This window comes from Chrysochloris asiatica, unplaced genomic scaffold, assembly GCF_000296735.1.
Source record: "Chrysochloris asiatica unplaced genomic scaffold, ChrAsi1.0 scaffold00072, whole genome shotgun sequence".
In the NCBI taxonomy this organism is placed as follows: Eukaryota; Metazoa; Chordata; class Mammalia; order Afrosoricida; family Chrysochloridae; genus Chrysochloris; species Chrysochloris asiatica.
The window spans coordinates 11,699,009-11,723,927 of record NW_006408590.1 but is presented as its reverse complement, the minus strand read 5'-3'; the positions used below and the strand labels follow the sequence as shown (position 1 = coordinate 11,723,927).

Here is a 24,919-nt window from a genome sequence, read left to right as displayed (position 1 = left end):
ACTAACAAAAGCTTTGGGGCTGAAAGCTGTTATCATGCGCTCCTGTTCTAACACCACCTGTCTTTGCAATCATCAGATCAATAAATCATATTAACCTGCAAAAAAAAAAAAAAAAAGGGAGTTGGAATCTAAGCTGGTTGAATTCAAGAATGACTAACTCTAAAAACAGAGTCTACTGCTCTACTATTGTGGTACCCATGTAATATACTGGAGGCAAATCCTCCATAGTGTGCCCATGGCAGGCATCATTAGTGGATGACAGCACTCTCTGAGCTAGGACTTGTTTTCTAACTGATCCTCAGTACAGCATTCCAGGCAGCCTTTACTAGTCAACAGGAAATATTACAACTGAAATTCACTTGCTGCTGCTGCAGTGGGGATTGACTGGGATTCACTTAAGTTGGTGCTGTGGGTTAGGTGATAGGTACTCCATGAGAGAAAGATGAAGCTGTCTGCTCCCACAAAGATTTAATCTCAGAAACTTTATACAAAGTGTCTTTGAGTCAGAAACAACTCAATGACAGTGGGTTTTAACTGTGGCAAGGCTGCCATCCTAGGTTGACCTGCTTCTGAATTCTGTCTAGCACTGCCTGAACAGAGTATGACAATTTCCATATCTCTGGAGTAGACTTGGGTACTGTAGATGGTACCATTGTTAGTTAATCCCTTGGAAGATTCCAACCTCATCTTTCACTATTCTTCAACATGAACCCTTTTATCCAAGCAGGCTGACGTTTATTCTGACTCTGGATGGTGGCTGTGTGCTGTGGAGTCGATTCCAACTCACAGTGACTCTGTACAGGGATTCCGAGGCTGTAAATCTTGACAGGAGCAGAAAGCCTCATCTTTCTCCTGTGGAACAGCTGGTAGTTTCGAACTGCTGACCTTGCGGTTCACAGCCCGATTCATAACCACTATGCTACCAGAGCTCCTTCTTCTGACTCTAGTCAAGCCATGTTTATTTCCCCACTTGAAACTTTTGGTTCATGCTTTACCTTCCATGAGTTGCTCTCTCTCCCCTCTCTCCATCCATCTTCTTTGCCACACCCTACCCATATCAAATTCGACGTCTTCCATGAAAGTATTCCCATCCAATTACAGATCATGGAAATGTCTGCTTTTCCAGACCTTCAAGCACTCAGTTATATGCTCTCTTGTGCGATTCTTTCACCTGTTTAACTTTTCTCCCACCAAACTCTAAACTGAGGACAGGGGGCTCATTTCTTTTAAGCATGCCAGTCACCCAATACATATTTAATAAATGGGATTGGTGAATTTGTCACCATTTTACAGCTGGAAAGCAGATATAACCAATAAGGGAAGGGCCTTGTCCACATTCACCCTGTGACTAAGAGGGTGATGCACTAACCTTCCGTTGCTAACTGTGGGTTCTCATTTCTAGAATGCTGGTCTATGGGATTGGTTGGAAATACAGAGGACTGAACCATATTCAGCAATCACTGGGGACACTGCATATGACATAAAAACTGAACTCATCTGTTATTTATTTCAACTTCTGGTCACTGGTTTCCAGACGGGTATGAAAATGGGCACACCCAGAATGAGCTATGATCTGGCCAAGGATTTTCAGTGCTTTGTAGCACTAGATTTAGCCTCTGACCTGCTTTGTACTGGAGTCTTGATGACTTGCTTCTTTTTTTTTTTTTTTTTTTTGACCTGCTTTGTACTGGAGTCTTGATGACTTGCTTCTTTTTTTTTTTTTTTTAAAGTGAGCCAGTTATTCTTAGATTTTATGAAGAACGTACTAGAGGGAGTCTGAAATGTTTTCAGTAGAAGCAGTAATTTAGTATCGCAAAAAAATACACCTTGCTCAGTGCCTGGGCTGGATGTTTGTGATAGGTGGTGGTGATAGAGGTCGGAAGTATGTTTGTGCGTGTTTTCTCTTGTTTGTTTGTTTAATCTCTAAGATTCCCACGGCTACTCTGGTCTTCCATAAGATACTAAATCTCAGCCTCCAGGTACTGCTTGGACTGAACGTTGTGGTTCATTCTGCACTGACATGTTTCAGGGCTCTTTGGAGGAAAGCTGAGAAATCCAAGATGCTCATGGAGCTTGCAGAGTAAAAGACACAATCTTGTCTCTTCTTCATTGTTGATTTTTATAATGATGTAAAGCAATGGGTTTTTAAGTGCAATTTAAAATACAGGCAGTCCCTGCATTCTGAACGAGGTGTGTTCCCAAGTGTGGCAGGTGCATACAGTTCTTGTTTAGCCCTACTGTACCAATGCCATCGAGTCGACTTCAGCTCTAATGACCCTGCACAGCGTTGGCAAGGCGGTAAATCTTTACTGGAGTAGAAAGCCTCATTATCCGCCCATGGAGTGGCTGATGGGTTTGAACTGCCAACCTGGAAGTTAGCAGTCCAGTGCTTATGCTACAGCACCACCAACATGCCTATAGCTTTACTTTGTTGTTGTTGTTAAGTGCTGTCAAGTCGGTTTTGACTCATAGAGACCCTGTACAGGGTTTCCGAGGAGTGGCTGGTGAGTTTGAACCACTGATCTTGTGGTCCAGTGCTTTATCCACAGCAGAACTCCAGTCTTATTTTAGAACAATAAAGAAGGGTTCTGACGGTAATGGACAAAGAAACTCAAACAGAAGTTCAAATTCACCAGCTGCTCCACAGGAGAAAGATGAAACTTTCCACTCTGGTCAAGATTTACAGTCTCGAAAACCCAATACAGGGTCACTATGAGTCAGAATCAACTCAAGGGCAATGGGTTTGGTTTTGGTTTGGTTTGTGCAAGAAAAGGCTCTAAACCTTTTCAATGATTTAAAAACTGCATGTGCAGAAAGTGAAGGTGATTACAATGAAGCATTTGTTGTAGCTAAGGGTTGGTGCAACCTTTTAAAAGTTAAAGCAAACTTTCATAACACTCAAGGGCAAGTAAAAGTTGTTCTTAAATCAGACATTGGCTCATTTGTGACCCGGGGGACATACTGTCAAGGGCACCTCATTAAGATCCTGCAGATAATCTCAGGACTGGCCTCCTGTCCTGTCCTGTTAGATGTGTCACTGAGACATCTTTCTAACTTCTCCGGTCTGAGCTGCTTCATGTACCCACCTCCCAGGGGATGGAAAGAATTTAGTGGAGTTCTGTGGCCAAAGCTTCTTGTCACTAGGAGTCATTCTTGCCTATTGAAGTTGCTAAAGTATAACTGGGTCCACCATTTGTTTCTGGCATGAATTAATAATTCACTTCTGACATTTAAATAAAAACCAGATCATTTCTCTAGTACTGCATTATAGTCGTGTTATTTTTCCATTACGTTTCTGAGGCTCAGATGTTAGTGGGCCCGCTGAGTGGTGAGTTTGTAGAACATGAAGCCGTTACATTACAGAGAGAACATTACAGATTAACTAGAATCCAAGCCTCTCATTTCATAGAGGAGACAGGGGTGAGATGATTTGCTCAGCATCCCATAGTGATCCAATGGGAACAAGGAATTAGAATATAATAATACTTTCTCATCTTGGGTTTCTTCTATGTGCTAGATATTTAGTTCTAGACACTATGTGCTAACAATTGTTCTAGAAACTTCACATGTGCAACTTCCCAAGCTCACACTGCTTGTGGTGGCAGCAAGGGAAATCAGACAGAATCTGCTTCATTTCGTAGCTTTTACTCCTCTAAACTACCCTCCTATGAAGCCAAACTTCCTCACCCCCATCATACCTTACTGAATATCTCATTATGTGAATGTCATCTTTGGCTTGGAAACATTGTAAACCATTGACTGAAAGAAACAAACATTTTCTTTTCTTTTAACATATTGGTCAAGAAGCCAATAATATTTGAGCGTTGTTAGAGTATACTTTTGAGACTTGGGTTCTTTATATAAGGCCAGATTTGGAAATAAGTGCCAGGGGATAAAAATATAGGAAAACAAGAACCTAGGATTTCTAATAAGTGAATTTCACACCTTGCTTGACATCAAAGCTCAGGAAAAACAACCTTGAGCTGGAAAAGTATGAAGGGAAAAATTCAAGGGGTTCTGAGAGTCACAAAAGAAAGGCATTATTAGCTCCAACAGCTAAGTGTTTGACTAACCATAAGGTAAGCGGTTTGATTCCACCAGAGGTTCCTTGAAAGAAGGGCATTGCAATCTACTTGTGAACTATCAGCTATTGAAAACCCAACGGAGTACAGTTCTATTCTAACCCAAATGGGGTTGCCATGAGTCAAACTGACTAGATGGCAAAGGGCTTTGATTTTACAGAAAAGCAATAGAAAAAGTCTAGTTTTCTATAGACCAGAAAGAAAAAGATGAAAAAGAATTTTCCAGAGCTTATAAAAACCACAAAAGGTAGTAGTGAGAACGACCTTGTTAGTCCTGGTGTAGGCCTGTAGGATAAGCACTAGACTTCTAATTGCTAACACCAGCTGATCCCTGAAAACCCTATACAGGAACCGACTTGATGGCACACAACTCCAACAAGAAGCCAGGTCAGGTAAGTCTACTAATTCAGCCGTCCATTCCCAATTTTTATTGAGTATTTACGGTAATTAGGAAACTCAGAGTTGAATTTTTCCCTAAGGAACTTATATGCTGTTGTTGTTGTTTATATGCAATCAAGTCGGCACCAACTCTTAACGACCCTATGCACAGCAGAACAAAACACTGCCTGGTCCCGTACCAACCCCCAAATCTTTGCTAAGCCTGAGCCCATTGCTGCTGCCACTGTGCTAATCTATCTCTTTGGGGTTCTTCCTCTTTATCTCCAACTCTCCACTTTAGTTGTTGTTGTTGTTAAGCGCCGTTGAGTCCATTTTGGCCCATAGCCACCCTGTATATGGTTTCCAAGGAGCAGTTGTTGAGCTTGAACCACCAACCTTGCAGTTCAAACGACTTTGCTGTGTGGCGCATTAACCCACAGCGCCACACTAGGACTCCACTTTACAAACATGGTATCTATCCCTCTCCAGGAACTTATAATATGTCTGAAGCATGAGGGACGAAGTCTGGCCATCCGGGCTTCCATGGAGCACTCTGGCTGCACTTCTTCCAACACAGATTTGTTTGTTCTTTTGGCAGTCCATGGCACTTACAATATTCTAATCCAACACCATAACTCAAATTCATCAGTTCTTCTATGGTCTTCCTTAGTCACTGTCCAACTTTCACATGCATATGAGGTTACTGAAAACACCATGGCTTGGGTCAGGCATACATTAGTCCTCAAACTGACTTCTTCGCTCTTCAACACTTTAAAGAGATCTTGTGCAGCAGATTTGCCTAATGCAATACATCTTTTGATTTCTTAACTGCTACTTCCATGGATGTTGATAGTTGATCTGAGCAAAATGAAGTCTTTGACCACTTCAACCTTTTCTCCATTTATATGGATATAATGGAGTCCTGGGGTGGTGCTCAGAAACCCTATACAGGGTCGCTATGGGTTGGAACTGTCTTGATGGCACTTACTAACAACAACAAGAAGAAGGAACTTATATGGAGTCCTGCTGTGACTATGTGGGTTAATGCGCTGGACTGCCAAGTCAGATTGAAGAGCAAGGGTGGTAGTTCAAGCTTACCAGCTGCTCTTTGGAAACCCTGTACAGGGTCACTATGGGTCAGAACCTACTTGACAGCAGTTAACAACAACAAGGAACTTATATATTTGCCAGAAAAAAGAACAGATAATCATAACACATCACTTGAAATTCCTCTTTCTCTTTTTAAATGAAGATATGTTTGTGGACTTTAAAAAAAAAAAAAAGAATGATCAGGAGGAACAAGACAGTCAGTTCAAACCCACCAACTGCCCCTCAGAAACCCTGTGTAGGATCGTTATGAGTCTGAACCAACAGCAGCAGGAGAAAGTAAAAGTCATTTAGGGAAGCTGAGATGTGATCTCTAAGGCTGATACTGTAAAAGCATCCCCCATACCCGACACCTCCTACCCTTCCACACACACATGCACACACCCACACACCATCAACTACAAAGACAAAATCCTGGGAAGGCTTCCATGGCAGTTGAACTTCCTTTGTTAAATGCCTACCTGCACTTGCATGAGCAGCAGTCTTGTGGGTTACCTGAAGCCATGATAATCTGAGCCTGCAGTTCACTGAGGGAACTGTTGGGTTTATCTGGCGACACCTGCGGCTCTTCGGCAGGCTGTAAGGTGGTACTCAGCTATTCTAGACACCCATTCATAGTCGTGGAAGCCTAATAAAGTGGATCAGGTATTAGTTGCATGGAATTGTGAGTTTCTCCCTGGAACCTTAATTTGTATATAAGTAAACACTTTGGAAGAGACTTGGCTGACATCACTCGATTTTCCTGGCAGGTTCTCTTTGAACAAAGGAGTAAAAGATGATGCTGCCTACTCCCATGTGAGAGGTATCTGAGTCCGTCTAGAAGCCATTGTAGGCCTGTACTTAATGCAAAAGGCACACCAAAATGGAGTTAGATGGGAAATCTGTGTTGAGCTCCACCACAAGACTGTAGGCATGATCCTCCCCGGTACAGACTGGGTGAGATGTCTCTAGGGGGCTAAACTGTCTCCGTTCGCCAGGTGGCTTGTATCCCAGTCAGAGGCAACCACAGCAAACTCTTGATGTGACAATCACCTGCTGCGCCAGAGGACAGGTCATCTGGTTTGGGCTTAAGCCAGAAGAAGGGCTGCATTGTACCACACATCTACTAAATGTCTTGTCTTAGAAGAAGTACAGTCAGAATGCACTTTAGAAAAGAAGGAGGCAAGATGCTGTCTCTTGTTCTTTGGATATGATGTCAGGCAGGACCAGTCCCTGGAAAAGAACATCATGCTTGGAGACATGGAGGGTGAGTTAAAATGAGGAAGGCACCCCAACCAGATGGGTTGACAAAGTTGCAGCAACAATGTGCTCACACAGGACAACAGTTGTTAGGATGGTGCAGGATTAGGCAGTGTTTCATTGGAAAACTTCTTTGGAGGAGCCTGAAAGTTAGCTGGTCTTTCTTCCTCACAAAGTTTCTTGGGAGTTAGAGCTCATGTACCGTTTTCTCTTGCTTCTTGGAAGCTGTTGTTGTTAAGTGTCATGAAGTCGGTAATGACTCATAGCAACCCTGTATAGGATTTCTGGGGAGCGGCTGGTGGCTTTGAACTTCCGACCTTGTCGTTTGAAGTCCGGTGCTGATTCTACAGAGCTACACCAAGAACTCCTTGGAAGGTAGTTATAAGGTTTTGAGATACCATGACCATACTAGTAACAATAGCAAACACTTATATAGCATGATGTACCAGCACTGTTCTAATTGCTCTACATGAAGTCATTTAATCCACATATCAACCTCATGAAGGAGTTGCTGTCATCCCCTCTTTTACATATGAGATAACAGAGCTACAGAGAATTTACGTAACTTGCCTAAGTCTACGAGCTGGTAAAAGATGGAACGGGATTCGATCCCAGACAGTCTGCCACCAGAGTCCATACTCTTGGTCACTGCATTACAGAGCTTCCTTTGGTATATTGTGATGCCAAAGGACCCAGAAACCCAAGCGACTCTGCTCCGGAGTTCTTTGACTGTGTTGATAAACTCCCTATGGCTCTTGGTAGGGTCTAGCACTCACAGAGCTGTTTCACCTGCTCTTTTTAAATACTATGTCACAGGAGGGGACTGGAATTGTCCAAAGGAAGGAGAAGGAAAAAGAAGTTGTAATGGAAACTTCTTTCTATTCATACATACAGCAGCTCATTCATTCTAACCCTGAATAGAGTTCTGCTCTTTTCTATGTGATAGGAAGTTGGGAAGGGTTGGACTGAAAGGGATGGTGAATCAAGTGGATTGTTCATCATCACTTCATTATATGTCACCTGGGTGAAAGGTTTTCTGATAGGCATTTCACCGTTATCATGCACTCTGGCTTGTGATTGGATAATGCTGGGAAATGAGCCAATCAGCTAGCAGTGAGATGTTTGCCTTCAGCTAAAGGTCCTCGTCCCTGGGCGGTTCAAATGGTTAATGTCTGCTGTTAATCCAAAGGTTGGAGGTTTGAGTTTCACCCAGAGTAGCCTCAGAAGAATGTCTGGCAGTTTATTTCCCAAAACTCAGTTCTTCTCTGACGTCCATGGGCTCAACATGAGGAGGAATTGGCTCAGTGACAGCTAGTTCTGGGTCTGGCAGGGGTCCTTAATTCCAGGACCTTCTCTGTGCCAGCCAGAATGGGTGAGGGAGGGAGGCCATCAGGAGGCAAGCTATACTCACCCAGGGCACAAGGAATTCATTGGTGTCGTTGTGAGGTGCCATTGTGTGGGTTCTGAACCATAGCAACTCTATGTGCACTATAACCAATGCTGGAAACTATGGCCCAATGTAAATAATCTCTGTTCTCCTTGGAGTTTCGCAATTAACGTTTACTCTCAAAAACTGAAGACTCAAGGAAGGTTGCCTGAGTCTGAGTTTTACAATTACCTCTTTGGGTGACTCAACCCCTCTTCAGCCACCTGGCATCTGAGCAGATATGCTCTGGCCTGTCTACCCACACTTCCACTAAGAAGGGACATTTGCTTCCGAAGGACACACCCAGACAGCCAGTGTGCTCCAAGCTCAGGGAACTCTGGCTCTGTGAGGCTCGGTCACCTCTACAACACCCATCCCCTCATTCTGCGTCTGACTCTCTGTCTCCAGGTCTCATGGGAGAGAAGATACAGGGGAAGATGGTGCCTGCCCCAGTTGTGGGCAATTCCAGCCTTGACAGGTGAGTTCTATGGAGAAGATACACGGTTAGTAGCTGCCAATGGTCCTGGTCAGGTGTCCAGCTGCCTTGGAGACTTGTCACTTTAGGGGCTGCAGAAGTATCTGTTTGGTGGCAGCTTGATAGTTGCCCAGAGAGAGACCTATGAAGAAGGCAAGAGTTTTCTGGGGAAAGCATCTACTTATCTACCAGCTGCCACCACCCTTCTAGAGGCAGACGTGGGAGAGGTGGGTGTGGGCCTCTCACCCCAACATTCCAACCTCAGAACAACAGCTTCAAAATAACTAGACCTCCAAGCGGGCTGCTGCTAGGGAACATTTTATTTTGAGGCTTAAATTTTAGGGTTGGTATCAATACCCCACCTGGCTCCCACTCTCTTCTCAGCCCAAGTATCTAGTAACTCTGTTCTTAGACAAACATCTCTGGCCACAGCAAGCAGCCACCAAAGCCACAAACTGATGGGAGAACTCTGTCTGGGCAGACCAAACATCAGCCCTGTGGTGGGCAGCTGGCCAGCCAGGCGCCCACCTCGGCCCTGCCCTGACCAAGATAGCTATCCTCACTGCTATCCTATACACATCAATGTATGTATACCCTAGCCATCCTGCCCAGCATGCTTCCATATATATGAATATGTTGTTGTTGTTATTAAGTGCTGTTAAGTCAGTTTTGACTCATAGTGACTCTGTATAGGGTTTCCTAGGACTGGTGGGTTTGAATAGCCCACGTTACGGTTCAAACTGACATGCCACACCAGGACTTAGTTATTTCTGTATTCAAGATATCCATGTTAGTTCCAAAACAGTTACTAGTAACAAATATGGTCAACACTAGGATCTGGGACCACAGAAATCATGAGGTACGATCTCTGATGTCAGGGGCTGCCGCAATATTGCAAAAGATAGACAAGGTATGTCATTGTTCCTTTGCTGTTGTTTCACGTGCCGTTGAGTTGGTTCTGACTCACAGTGATGCTGTTTTGGGTTTCCAAGGAGCAGTTGGTGGGTTTGAACTGCTGACCTCATTGTTGGTAATCTAATGCTGATCCTATAGGGGCAACAGGGCTCCTTTGAGGGGTGTGAAAGTCATCAGCACAGGTTGGCACCATTAGCTAGCAACAAAACATGAGAAAGCTACCTGCGTGATATTACTGTGAAGTCTTCGGGACTTATGGGAACCAACAGCACAGTGCCAGAGGTGAGCTTACTGGGAAGGCAACCATCTACTAGACAAGGGGGCCTTAGTTGGGGGCAATTTTGTCCCCCAGGGGACACTTGGTAATATCTTTTTGGTTGTCACAACTGGAGGGGGGAACAAAAGAGAACAGCTAAATATCTTACAACATATAGTCTTTCCCCACCCACTGCTAACAGAGAGCAGTTCAGTTCAAATGTCAACCATGCCAAGCTTGAGAAACATCACAACTAGGACCAAGGACTGCGTCCTCCAGACAATTTGCTCCCCATTCCTAACTACTGGTGCACTGAGCAGGCAGTACCTAAGTGTTCATTAAATAAGCTATCTAAGTAATTAACTTCTTCTAGACAGGATAACTGAATAGCTGGCTACCAGAAATTCATACACCGCTTTCTCAATCCTCTTTTTCATGGATTCAAATCCTAGCTTAGCTACACTACCTTCCCCTCTTCGATGCCCTCATTGACTGCTCTAGTCCACCTTGCTTTTCCAGCAATGCTCTTGTACCGCCTTACAGTCTAAGGTGGCCAGGCTGTCTCTCAACTGTACCCTGCTCTGCATGTAGAACCATAAGTTGATTGACGATAAGGCCTACATCTCATACTGTGACTTCTCCTGTGGTGCTGTAGGATAAGCATTGGACCACAAGGTCGTTTGAACTGCAAGCTTGGCAGTCCAAACTCACCAGCTGCTCCTGAAAAATCCTATACAGGATTAGTGTGAGTTGGAACCAACTCAACAGCACTTTACAACGACTCAACACAGTGTGGGATCCGCTGAAGTTCTAAATGCCTAGTGATTGATCAGTAACAGTCACACTATGTGTAGACACACACACAGATATTTGTCTATGCTCACAGGCAAACTTACACTGTGTATGTTTGTATATGTCCACCTCAAACATGCAAGGATCAAACACGTGATTTTTCCTGATACTTCACATGCAAGAGTGATCAAGAACTAGAGAGTGGAGGAATATTAAATATAGTCCCACTAGAGTACATGCCTTGAGACCAAACATCCATGAAGGAGTTGTAAAGGTGTGGATGTGTTTATGTGAAAAGCCTTCAAAAACTTTTGATTTTCAATCACATGAAGCCATATATTTATTTGCAGAGAAATAAAAAAATGTTGAGTCAAGATATATACTCTTGTAGGAGCTCTGGTAGTGCAGTGGTTATGAGTCAGGCTGCTAATCTCACGGTCATCAGTTCAAAACTACCAGCAGTTCCTCAGGAGAAAGATGAGACTTTCTGCGCCCGTAAAGATTTACAGCCTTGGAAACACTTTGCAGGGTCATTATGAGTCCGGCCACGGTACATATCCATATACTCTTATGCCCACTGGGAGGTGTTTGCATATTTGAAATCCCAACTTTCCTGGGAAATGTGGAGTGCACAGTGGATGTGTCCATGACAAGTCAGACTCCAAGGCCACACACTTTACAAAACTCTAGCAATTTCAGCTCACTTCCCTGTAGACACTGTTCGGGAGAGGGGGGTTGTGTATGTGTGTGTGTGCGTGCGTGTGTGCACATGTTAAGAGAAATTTCAAACTGCCAAGTGAGTGAAGAGTGGGGTTCCAACAGAACAGAGAAGGTACCAGCATGACCTAGTCATTCCAAAGAATCTTATGTCCTTCCCATTCAAGCAGGGACATAAAGGAAATTGAGTCACTAGCTTCTTACTGTGAAAATCCCCAGAATTTCTCTCTGAGGCAGAGAAGAGCCTCTTTGAAAACTACCCTTGGCCTAGCACTATGAGCCACCTGCTGTGGCTCATTCTTTCACAAGAGCCACTTCCCCTCAGGCTCAGGGTGGAGTCCACTCAAACGGAGGGACTGGAGAAACGCAATGGCAGCCGGTATTGGCAGCCCCGCCTAGACGAACTGCTGACAGGTGGTGGTGGTGTGTGTGTGTGTTTGCGTGCACACAGAATGGCAACTTAACTTCCACCAGTTTCTAGGGGACCCCAGTCTAGGGCTTTCTGGAACCACACAAGCTGATGTGAAACCTCACTTGGGTGGCCACATGTCACCTAGAGCTCCACGTTGAATTTCAGTTCAAGATCTTTGACTTTGGTTAGAGAACTGTGTTTCAAGATTTCATTGAGGGCAAAACCAATCAGTTAAATTTGGAGTGATTCCCATGAGCATGTGATGAGACGCCTTTCGGGGTGGATGTGCAGGCAATGTATACAGGGTCAACATGAGAGACTTGGCAGGTGCCCATTTCCTAATTTGGGGGCAGAGGATTTGCCCTAACTTGTCTCTTAGATAAAGAGCAGCCTCTCCCTTTTCTGCAAGCCTGCACATGAGACCATGTCTAGAAGGGCAGCCGGACTCTGATAAAGGACTTGACTTGACTTTAGTCACAAACCACTAGGTTGGCATCTTGGACAGTTGCAGCCAAGCCTGGGAGATACAGGGCAGGGCAGGGAGGTCAGCTTAGAGTCCACAGCCTGTGTGGATGACAGATAAGTCATTCCCACCTGGTTCCCCTGGGCTGGGTGTGCGACGCAGGGAAGACTGGGAGAATGGTCAGCAATTTCAACAGAGGCAAAGCAACCAACTGAAGAAGGTCTGCGCATCAGCATCTAACAGACACGGGTGGGGACTCCTGGGTCTCCACTTACTAGCTTTGTGTCCTTGAACAAATTATGCCATCGCTCTAAGACTTAATTTTTTATCTCCATAAATGGAGTTGAGGGCATATTCAAAGTCCGCCTCCTTTGCCAAGAAACCAGAAGACATGCATGGTGCCCAGTTACAATTTCTGAACATTTTGATCAAAGATTCTATTCAAGAATCCTGATTCTTTAGTAGTCTCGGAAGAAATGCACAACAGAATTTCAAATTCTTGTGGAATCCAGACACCCTGAAACTATTATTACCTTGTGACCACCTTTGAACATTAAACCAAAAATATCTCCCGAAGTCTTCTTAAACCAAGCAATGCTTTAGCTTGTTCCTGTTGTTGTTAATTGCCATCGAGTTGGTTCACACTCATAGCAACCCTGTATAGGGTTTCTGAGGCAAGACTGGTGCGTTTGAACTGCTAACCTTGCAGTTCAAACACAGCAGTTTGATCCTGCAGTCGAATGCTTATCTTACAGTGTCACAATTCTGCCTTGAGCACTGTGTTCTTTTAAGATCTATCTACATGGGATCAAATTGACAATAGCAACTAGAAAGATTAGATAAGAAACTGAGGGGCAGTGAGTTAGTAAGGAGGCACAGTCCTGGTGTGGTGCTGTAGCCATCAGCATTGGACTGTTAACCACAACTTTGGTGGTTCAAATCTACCAGGCTGCTCCTTGGAAGCCCTATTCAGAGTCACTATGAGTCTGAACCAACTCAATGGCACCTAACAACAACAATTCTGAAAGGAGGGTGAAAGGGGTTGGATAACTGGAAGCAAATGATCAATGCCACTGAATCATATATGCAGACGTTGAATTAGTGTATGTTCCACTGTGTACATCCTAAACAACAACAAATAAATTATACTTAAAGAGAGTACTAAAAATAGAAGGTTCTTGTGAGGGTTATGTTGTAACTTATGCTAGCCCTTTGGCCAAACGTCTCTCACATAAATAATAGGTACTCAGGAAGTGGTGTTTCCCCTGTCCAAGGGGTACTGGACTCTGCTTTAACCCATACAGATAGCGGTACAGTGGTACGGAGTTGGGCTACTAGAATTGGAATGTCCCTAATTTCTAGGAATTCAGCAATGATCCAGGGGGCACTGGCGGCTCCAGGACAAGACGGAGAGTCTCCCTCAAGTATCATCTGTGCTAAATGATAAGAAATATAGAGTTTATTTTTGCACTGAGGCCAGTAATTCTTAAATGGTAAATTCTCCCTTTCCACATGCGAAAGACCCAGGTTTGGTGTCTACTTAATGCGCCTCATGCCCAGCTACCACCTGTCTGTCGGTGGAGGTCTGCACGATGCTGAACAGGCAGGTTTCTTTCCAGAGAAAGAGGAACTTACAGAGGAAGAAAGGCCTGGTGCTCTACTTCTGAAAAATTAGCCAATGAAAACCCTATAGGTGACAACGTTCGGATCCCATTGAGCATGATGTCACCATGAGTCAGGGGCCCACCTAGATGGAAGACAACAACTTTCTTATATTAATTCCAAACTGGCTATATTGTGGAAGAAAATCCATATAAAAGGGGCTTCAAAAAGTTAGTGGGAAAATTCCATCCTCTTTTTACTTCATTTTTTCCATGCACATTTTGAAACCCCCACTCCCCTCAATCTGTTTTCTCCCACAATTTAACTAGTTTGGTAAGTGTTTATTGATGTTTTTGATCTTGTTAAGTGCCATCAAATCAGTTCCCACTCATAGAGACCCTGTATAGGATTTTCTGAGGGGCGACTGGTGGATTTGAACTGCCAACTTTGCAGTTCAAACTGATATTGCCGTTGAGTGCTTATCCTACAGTGCCACATGAGGGTTAAAGATAACGTTAAAAGATGTGAAACGGATGCCATCACACTGGTAGACCACATCCTCTCTACTCAAGCAGAAGAAGTGGGGCCTGGGGGCTTTTACCGTTCTTCTCGCTGATGGGGGTATTTCAGAGACCCCGTATATGGAAGGTGCCTCTCCTCAAATCAGAAGATGTGTGTCTCCTTTCTGAGAGAGAGGAAGTCAGTCATCCCTCTCTCTCAGGGTCTGTTTCCTCCTGGGTAAAATTAAGGGGATTTCTAACCGATGATTAGAGTCTCAGTCTGTGATAATGAGTCAGGAAATATTTCTTGAATGAATGGAAGGGCATCTATCATAAGTTAAGAATTTCATGCTATCCAGCATCCCTTCCTGTGTGGGGCAATTTGCAAGCAAATGGAACCAACTGCCACTGGCAATCAGCCTCAAGCACACCTACTACTAGGCATGGTGCTGCAGGAAGTAGATGCCCAGTGTGCACCTAGAGAAAACTACAGTCATTGTTGCTAACCTCAGCAGTGATGGAAATCTCCTTCGTAGCTTCTTCACCAGGGATAACACATTAAGAACTCTAATGGGAGCAGGAAGGAGGAGTCTTTCATACTCAATGGGAGCAAAAAGGTTCTCACAACCCCCACCGGGGCTCTTAGCTGCAGCCCTCTCTTTCACCGCCAGGTGCTCAGTTCCCAGAAAGGGCTTCATGCCCACAAAGGGAAGGAGATGTGTGCACGTAGGGCCTATGTCTGACTCCATAACAGCTCATACTCCTATCCTCTCCCCAGGGCAGCGTTCCTTGTCCTGCATAGGACACCTGGTTCAATACACCTGCTCTCCAACTGGGAGTTTCTGTGTCCAAAAGTTGCTTAACTACATTTGGCCATTTCTTCACTTTTTTCTTTCCAATATGAAGATTGGACCCTTTATTCTTTCTGAACGCCTAGTCCTTTCCAACGCTTCCTCACTGTCTTTCATCACCCACATACTACCCATAGTGGGACGACCATGGTACCTTTCCTTCCTCACTCCTCTTTCTCTTTCCCCTCTACCTGCCCAACCCCAAGCCTTGGGTTACATCCTGTCTCCTTTCCAAGACTCAGCTCTTTCCAAACAACTTTATAAGCACATGAAAGCCAAGGCCAGGGCAGTTATTGCTACTGGCACTTCACTGGGTTTCCAGATGACGCTGCCCTAAGAGACCAAGGCAGCCCAGGACAGGAGTGAGCCTGCTGATCTCTGGAAGAACCTCTAGGGTCAGAATGGTGTCAAATATTTGGAAATGGGGCCCTTGAGAAATATCAGAGACAGGTTGAAGGATTCAAGAATTAGAATCTTTAGAGACAAAGCCCAAAACTTTACTGGTAGGTCAACTTAGCTTCGATATAGGCCACAGGGAGACCACCGAGGTGGTCCTCTTTGAAGCCAGGCCCAGGGCTCTTCCTGATACCAAGTTTCTTCGCTTCTCTCCCAACCTGAGCATTCCTCCCTCTCAAGGGCTGGGTGGTGGTTCATTTGCCTTCTAAAACCTGCCCTAAGGTTTCTGGTCCAACACAACCTCTCCTCCCCTCAAAATCTTTTCTGGGTTGTCCTTCCTACACCATCAAACATATTCCAACTAAGCACAGCCTTTGGAAATCAATGGACCTGAGTTCAAATCCAGATCACTACTTATGACTTAGGTGTATTTACAGAACGGCGTGGAGCCTGTTTCCGCCTGTAAAGTGTCGTGAGGAATGCTATCTCCGCTGTTATCATTATTATTTCTGTTTCCAAAATCAAAATCCTGCCTCTGCACTTATCCTGAGTCTGAAGTACCCAGGTGAAAATATGTCTTTTACTTTCTTGGAACTCCCAGAACTGAGTTTAATAAATACTTGCTGAGTAGAATTAACCATAGGCTGAGCTGTCTTAATGACCCAGCTGGCACTTCTTAAAAGAAAAATTAATTTTGCTAGTGATAAGTAAATCGGCCATATAATTATCTGTACATTCATAGACAAAGAAAGGGAATGCTTGGAATTCAGTTAGGCTTAATACCTCACATGCACAGCCCTTCTCCTGAATATCCACCACCACCGTCACCCCCAAAAGGCACAACCCTGTTTGGATGGGGGCACTGGCAACCCCAGCTCCAGGTTTAGGGATTGCACGCTGATGTCCAGGCTCATTTTCCTGCCTGGGAATGTGAGCCATGTTACTGTTTGGATTTCCCCCAGACTGACTGGCAGTTAACAGGAAGCTGCAAAGATTGAGCACCTCAGGCTTCCAGTGATGCCCCTCCTACTCACAGTCCCTGCCCCAGGCTGACACCCTGATCCAGGATCTCTGCGGAGCCAGTTCAAGTTCCCACAAGTGCTAGGACACGCACCGACTGGAGCCGACTCTAAGAACTTCAGATCCCAGGCGAAGTCATGAGCGATAGGGGCCTAGGGTTTCCTTTCTGTAAAGCTCACTGCCAGTGGCTCTCATAGGCTCTACTAGCCCACCCTGCCAAAAGCCCCTGCTACATCCTACCCCTCGATGTGTCTTTGCCTCAGTCTCTGTCCCATTTCCTCTGCCCCAACCCCTGTCCCAGTCACTAAACTACCGTTGCCTCAGCCTCTGCCTCTAATCCACCCCAGTCCCTGCTTCAGCCCTGTCCTAGACCCTGCCCCACCCTTACCCCAGTCCCATCCCGGCCCCAGTCCCAGCCTCTGACCCTCGTGCCTGCCCGGTCCCAATCCGGCCTGGGAGTCCAGAGCCCTTAGGCACAGAAGCCTGCTAGTCCAGACACTGGCCCCGCGCATCCCAGAGTACAGTTACTTTCTGCCATGTGCTCCGCTCCACTGACCTCACCCAGAACTGCGCGCCGGCAGCCTGCCCAGCCAACTTTCTTCTCTCCTTCCCTTTTCCTTTCAACCAAAGGATGCTTCCCAGCAACAATTCGCCAAATAACAGTTTAGCGCAAGCCTTAGTCCAACCTTCCATAGCCAGAACCAAGTTGTTCGCCGCTCACTGGACTTGGGTCTCCCGGGCCAAATTAGCCTGTGGAGCTGCCGTGAGTACTGAGCACCCGTGGCAGTTCCTCCCCCCACCCCACCCCAACACACACACCACTGTCCCGCTCAACGGGTACTCACCGATCTGCGCCAAACTCAGCTGCAAGAGGCAGAGTCCCCAGGCTGCGCGCCACCAAAGGTTGTCCATGATACCAGGGCGAAGGGGTGAGCGAGCGAGAGAGCGGAGCTGGAGAGTTCCGGTGCGCAACGTGGGGGCCGGCAGCGGACAGGGTAGGGGGGCGGCCCGAACCTGTCAGAGGCTGGGGTCCGGCTGGGCAATGAGGCCGCCTCGGAAGTTGGCTGCAGTTTTTATTCGAGGGTTGAAAGTGACCTAAGAGGGAGGGAGCAAGCAAAGGACACACCCAAGAGAGGGGGCTGTGACTAAGCAGCCGGCAAAGGTTTAAAGACGTACCAACCCTCCTCTCCGCGCCCCTCTTCCCTGCCCTCGCCTCCGCCTCGTTCTCTACCGAGATAGTCAATCTGGGCTGCCTCGGTCCAGAAAGTCCGGTCCCTCCCGCTACCCCAACCCTCACCCCACCCCCGGCGAGGGGCTTTCTTCTCCCAGCCAGCTGGATTAGCGCCCCAGCACTCAGGATAACCTAGTCCGTTAGTCTAGCCTCTAGACTCTTCTGTGCGCAAAGTTTCTCTGTGAATCTCGCTGGTGAGTAAATGGTTCTTTCTGGTTTTCACCGGCAGCTGAGTATCCTGGGAGAGAAGTTGGGACACAGGATGGCACTTTACTGTTCAAGGAGGAAGCACACATCCGTATACCCCTCAAGAAGAAACAAAGTCCACAATGCTCCGGTGGATTTGGGCTTCTTGTCAGGACTGCCCCGGGAAGACTAGAGATGACCATCCATAGCTCCTTCCATCTGCCTATTCAACTACCCACCCATCTTTCCTTTCACCCTGCCAACATTCATCCATCCCTCTATCCCCCTGTCTATTACCCATTCATCCAGCCTTCCATTCTCCATTCTCCTAGCGATCCATTTATCTACCATCATGTCTACATTCTGTCAACTTATTCACACATTTATTCATACAGCTTTCTTCCAGTCATGTATCCAACTGTGCATTGTTTCATCTATCCATCTATCCAATCCTATAGCCTTCCACCCATCCTACCATACATCTTCTCATCCTTTCATCCATTCTTTTTCATGTCTCCTCATAAACTCTCATTGATTCATCCATCATCCTCTTCTCCATCCATCTAACCACATATCTATTTGCCTATGTATGCATCAATTATTCATCCATCATCACATATTCATTTTGTAACCTGATACCCACACATCCATCCTTTCTTTTTTGCTGCCATGCATACTCTTATCTATGCAAACATTAATCCACAGCCACCAATCTTACCCACCTACCCACTGCCATCAAGTTGATTCTGCCTCAGAAATGACCCTAGGTAGGGTTTCTAAGAATGTAAATCTTTATGGGCTCAGACAGCCTCATTTTTCTCCCAAGGAGCAATTGGTGGGTCTGAACTGTTGACCTTGTGGTTAACCACCCAGCGAGAGACAGGAATTGTCATATTCTTTAAGAAGAGAAGGTTTAAGCTTAAAAACATATATTTTACATTATAATTCATATTAGCATAAAATTTTGCTGAAGATAATTCAAAACCAATTTCAGCAATACATTGAAATAGAGCTTCCAGAAACCCAAGCTGAAATCAGAAGAGGACATTGAACTAGGGATAGCATTGATAGTGTCACGTGGATCTTGGCTGAAAGCACAGCGTACTAGAAAGATGTTTACCTGTGTTTTATTGACTATGCAAAGACATTTGACTATGTGGATCATAACACACTATGGATAACATTGTGAAGAATGGAAATTCCAGAAAACTTACTTGTGCTCATGTGGAACCTGTACATGGGCCAAGAGGCAGTTGTTCAAATAGAACAGGGAGATAACTGAGTTGTTTGAAATCAGAAAAGGTGTGTGTCAGGTTGTAACCTTTCACAAGACTTCTTCAATCTGTATGCTGAGCAAATAATCTGAGAAGCTGTATTATGTGAAGAAGAATGCAGTATCAGGATTGGAGCAAGTCTCCTTAACAACCTGAGATATGCAGATGAGCAAATAATCCAAGAAGCAAGATTATATGAGGAAGAATATAATCAGGATACCCAGGAGCCAGGATGTTGGGACTACTTACTTTCTCACCCTTTAGACATGCTATTAGGAGGTACTAGTCCCTAGAGAAGCACATCTTGCTTAGCAAAGTGGAAGGTCAACGAAAAAGAGGAAACCTCCCAATGAGAAGGAGTGACACAGTGGCAACAGCGGTGAGCTCAAGTGTAACAACAATTGTGAGGCTGGCTCAGGACCAGGCCGTGTTTCATTCTGTTGTGCATAGGGTCATTGTGAGTCAGAACCAACTCACATCACCTAGCAACAACAACAACAAAAATATATGCAATATATGCTTGCTGAAAGCCAAGAGGACTTGAAGCACTTACTGATGAAAATTTTAAAAACTACAGCCTTCAGTAGTTTACAACTCAATGTAAAGAAAACAAAAATCTTCACAACTGGACCAATAAACAACATCATGATAAATGGAGAAAAGATTGACGTTGTTAAGGATTTCATTTTGACTTGGATGCACAATGTTCCTGTAAACAGTAGTCAATAAATCAAAAGACCTATTGCATTAGGAAAATCTACTGAACAAGACCTCTTTAAAGAGTTAAAGGGCAAAGATGTCACTTTGGAGACTAAAGTGTGCCTGAGGCAAAACATATCTTCAATAACCTCATATGCATGTGAAACCTGGACAATGAATAATGAAGACCTTAGAAGAATTGATGCATTTGAATAAATACCATGGATTATCAGAAAAACAAACAAGTCTGTCTTGGAAGAAGTACAGCCAGAATGCCCCTGAGAAGCAAGGCTGAAGAGACTTGGTCTCACATACTTTGGGCATGCTATCAGGGGGGACCAATGTCTGGAAAAGGACATTATTCCTGGTAAAGCTGAGGGTTAATGAAAACGAGAAAGACCCCTAATGAGATAGACTGACATAGTAACAACAGTGGACTCACACATAGCAACAATTGTGAGGATGGCAATGTTTCGTTCTGTTGTGCATAGGGTCGCTGTGAGTCAGAGCCACCTCGCCAACACCTAACAACAATACAAGTTACTTGGAAGCAGTTCAAACACATGGTAACACCATGTATGTCAGAACAAAACTCTGCTCCATAGGATTTTCAATAATTGGTTTTCAGAAGGAGATCACCAGGACTTTCTTTCTAGACACCTCTGGGGACCTCCCACCTTATAGTTAGCAGCCAAAGCATTCACCAAAGTACTGTGTTTTAATACTTGGAAATCATAAGCTGTATTTGTTTTGAGTGTGAGGGTAAAGCTGAATGGACTTCTTGTCTGGTGAGACACACAGAAGCTGATAGAGGTATTCAGTGGCTGGGGCATGATGCTGAAGGAGACAGGCCAGAATTTCTGAGAGAAGATCAGATTTTGTTATTTATTAAAATGACTTTAAAAACCCGAGAGAAAATGTACCCAGCCATCAACCCATCTAGTTGCTCATATAATATGCACTGAGAACCCAAGAATACCAAGAAAAATAAGAGCTGGCCCTGTTGGGGATCTCCTGCTAGAGAGAGACACAAAAGCCCAAGCAAGCTGTTACCACATAACATGATGTGTGAAGCCTGTATTAATCCTGAAGAAGGGAGCCCCAACCTCACCTTAGGAACACTAGGGAGGTCTCAGGGTGGAGGTGATATTTGAACGAGGTCTAGAGAGAGCAGGAATGCTTCCAATTAAATTAGAGGAACAAGAATTCTGCAGTGATTGACAGTAAGGATGCAGTAGCCAGAATGCTTGGCTGCTTGTTAATTTTGTGTGACGCTGGACACGTCAAGTAACCTTTCTGTGTCTTCATGTGTAAAATGGGGTTCATAATAATATCTATTTAGTAGGAGTATGTGAAGATTATTATTCATTATGAATGAATCAAAAATACTATATATGCAATGGGGCTTCTAAAAGTTCATGGAAAAATGGGAATGAAAGATGGTGGGATTTTTCTATGAAGTTTTAAAAATCTCATCATAGGAATTGGATTCCTGGTGTGGCACTGTAGGATCAGCACTGGACTGCAAACCACAACGTCGGCAGTTCCAACCTACCAGCTGCTCCTTGGAAATCTATACGTTATGAGTCCGAACCAACGCGATGGCACTTAACGACATCATAGTAATAATTCAACTATAGAAGTGTTTGAGTCCCTGGGTGGGGCAAATGGTGAATGCACTCAGTTGCTAACTGAAAGGTTGGAGGTTTGAATCCACCCAGAAATGTCTCAGAAGAAAGACTGGCAAACTACTGAAAAAGTAGCCATTGAAAACCCTATGGGAGATAGTTTTACTCTGACACACGTGGCATTGCCATGACTCAGAACTGACTCTATGGCAACTGTTTAATATGTGTGTGTTTGCCATTATTATCAACAGTAAAATGATGTGTGAGTGTGAAAAAGGGAAAGAACATGACTTGCTTAGGGAGTGGAGAGCAGTTTTGAACTATTAGAGCATTAGATCAGATAAAGAGTTTTGGAGGTAGACAGTAAGATGTGAGACAAGACAGGTAGGAGAGGCCAGGTTGTAAACGATGCCAGAAAGTTTGAACTTGGACATGTAGGAAATAGAAAGCCAATACAAGTTTTGAAGCCTGTTTGACTATTGGCTGATGTAGTTGCATTTTCAGAGAGAGTGTTTGGGCTGAAAATCATTGTTTGCTGGAGCAACTCCCCAGCCAGTTGGCAGCTGACATTCCATAGCTCAAGGGGACACCTGTCTGTAATGAAGACAATGCCTCTGAGCCCCTACCTGAAGAGCAGACATTTTGGAAAAAATGTTGCCGTCACCAACAGAATTTGTTCCTGGACCAACTGACTAGCTTGGGATAAAGTGACTCCCAGGTAAAGCTTCAGGTTCCATCCACCTGGGCTCCAGGACCAAGAACACCAGGCTCTGAGTGGCCGTGGGCACCTCATTTTACTCCCGGGGAGTGAACTGAGTGAACATTAATTGAAGACAACGTTTCTCTTACCGTGTTTCATGGAACTTGGAAGGTCAGAATAAAGGCTATGCCTCCCCTACTTCCTGCCTCAATCCCAACCACAGAAGTATATTTGTGTCCGTTTTATACACTACAGCACTGTGTGAGTTTTCATTCTGACAAAGGATTTACTCTGAAGTTTATATATATATATACACCACCAGTAATCAGCGTCATCTTGAACCCTGGTCTCTTCATGCATGCAGAGAACAATCATCAAATGGAAATGGAAATCAAAATGGAACAAGAACAAAATGGATTTGAAAGTACTTTGCAAATACTAAAGAGTCATGCAAATTTTAGGGATTGTAATTAGGATTATTCTCGGAGGGGGGAATATTTTGCCTGTCAGTTTCTCGATAAATAAGCCACAAATGACTCATTTAAAATAACCAGCCTGGTGACTTACTGAGTCAGCACCAGCCTTTGGGAATTTCTGGATCACCTCTCTGAGCTCCCCTCTCATCCTCTTACCACCCCAAGGAGCCCTATTCCCATCACTGGTCACAAAAAGACTCTCCCCCCTGTTATTCTTTAAGCCACCCTAGGTTAAAATTCTTAAAGCTAATAACTGTAGATGCTCGATATATGTTGTGTGTTGCATCAGATACTTTTCTAAGTCAAACTTTGGGATATGGGAAACTGGAAAAGAGAGCTTGAATGGATACAGGTTGCCATGAGAGCATACTGTTAGAAAAGAATCCAGAATACAGTCAACAAGCATTATAATGAAAAGGCTTCAGTCTGAGCACGCCCCCACCCTTCCCCTATAAGGCAGGAGACTTTATTTAGATCACTTAACCTGCGAGAGTGCCAATTATTTCATCCCCAAACTGAGCTCAATAAGAACTTTCTTCTAGTTTACTATGAGTTGTAAGTGAAAGATGGTGTGAAAACTCTACTAAGTTGCAGTCATGGTGGGGACGCAGGGACCCAACAACTTGTAAACTCCATGAGGACGGGAACATGTCTGCATGTCTGTCTTAGGCAACAGTCCATTCTCAGCTCTCAGTGCCTGACATGTTTTGTGCTCAATAAACACACATGATATCAATTCATGAACGACAGCTCTTCTTTCTCCTCCAATCATACCACAGGAGGTAAAAGATGGAAGCACTAACAAAAGGGCAATTTCTAGACAAATGCCAGCAGCAGCATTATCTCTCTGGGGTGACTGGTTTGGGGAGACTGCAGGGGAACCAGAGAATGGTTCACTCTGACAGGCTTCTTTTTTGGCTATAGTATAAGGAAGAAGCCCTGGAGGTGTTAACCATAACATTGGTGGTTTAAACCCACCAACCTCTCTGCAGAAGAAGGATGAGACTGTCTCTTCCCATAAAGATTTTCAGTCTTGGAAACCCTGAGGAGCAAATCTACTCTGTCATATATACGATCGTTATGAATCTGAATCGATTCTGCAGCAGTGGGTTTTATAATATGTGTCCTGATGACTTTTGACTATTAATATATCTTGTTTCTCTTAAGCAAGTCCCAAGTTAAATCTAAACCAAATGTGAGCATGTGGAGCCAGGCTGGGAGATGTGGAGTTGAATCACGGAATGTGAGGATTATAAATACAGCAGACCACAGACTCTATAAAGGGACAACATCAAATCCTTTCACAGAGCTGCTTCCCAGAAAAGGAGCAGTCAGCAGAGTAAAAAAAAAAGTATCAGTCCAGTTAAACCTGAACTCTTAAAAATCCATTATCCATACCCAACCAAAGTGTGAAATATGCACATGCAAATGAGCAGTTGTAGAAAAGCTCTCATGAAATAATTATTCGTGAAGTCTAAATTAACTGGCAATTTGGGAAGCAATCTTCAAGATAAATGACTTTAAATGACCAATTAGTCTCAAGCTAACCAAGTATGATTACGGAGCCAAAACTTTTGGATTACTAAGCCTCCTCCTCAATTATGTCAAGTAAAGTAGCAGGTGGGACTGCTACACTTTGGAAGTGCCAAGGGGACAGGGGGTTCAAGATCCTAGGATTCCCATGCCAGTCACAAAGTGGGTTTTGTACATCTTCAGAAGTTAACATGATGCACAAATCAAACCAAAATCCACATATGGATGATAGCTAATTTAGAAACGTGAAGTTTTGAAGATGAAATTTTTAAGAAATTGCTTTATTTGTTGTGGTTGTTGTTGACAATATACACAGCAGAACATACACCAATTCAACCATTTCTACATGTACAGTTAAGCGACAATGATTACATTCTTGAAGATGAAATTTCAATGAATGGAGTATGACTTTATTTAATCAACCAATTGAGAGAAAGGCAAGTGTCATATGAAAGAGTCTATGTGTTGTTGTTGTTGTTGTTAAGTGCCGTCGAGTCGGTTCCGACCCATAGCGACCCTGTACAGGGTTTCCGAGGGTGTAAATCTTTACAGGAGTAGAAA

General features: G+C 44.4%; 1 protein-coding gene across 1 annotated transcript in view; it reads right to left on the bottom strand.

Annotated features, from left to right (window-relative positions):
* Positions 1 to 17,543, bottom strand: part of CD44 (CD44 molecule (Indian blood group)) — a 113,731-nt gene extending 96,188 nt beyond the window's left edge. The window contains 1 exon segment of the mRNA XM_006864893.1: positions 17,477 to 17,543. Coding sequence (XP_006864955.1) covers positions 17,477 to 17,543 — 67 coding nt within the window.
* Positions 17,544 to 24,919: the final 7,376 nt, after the last annotated feature.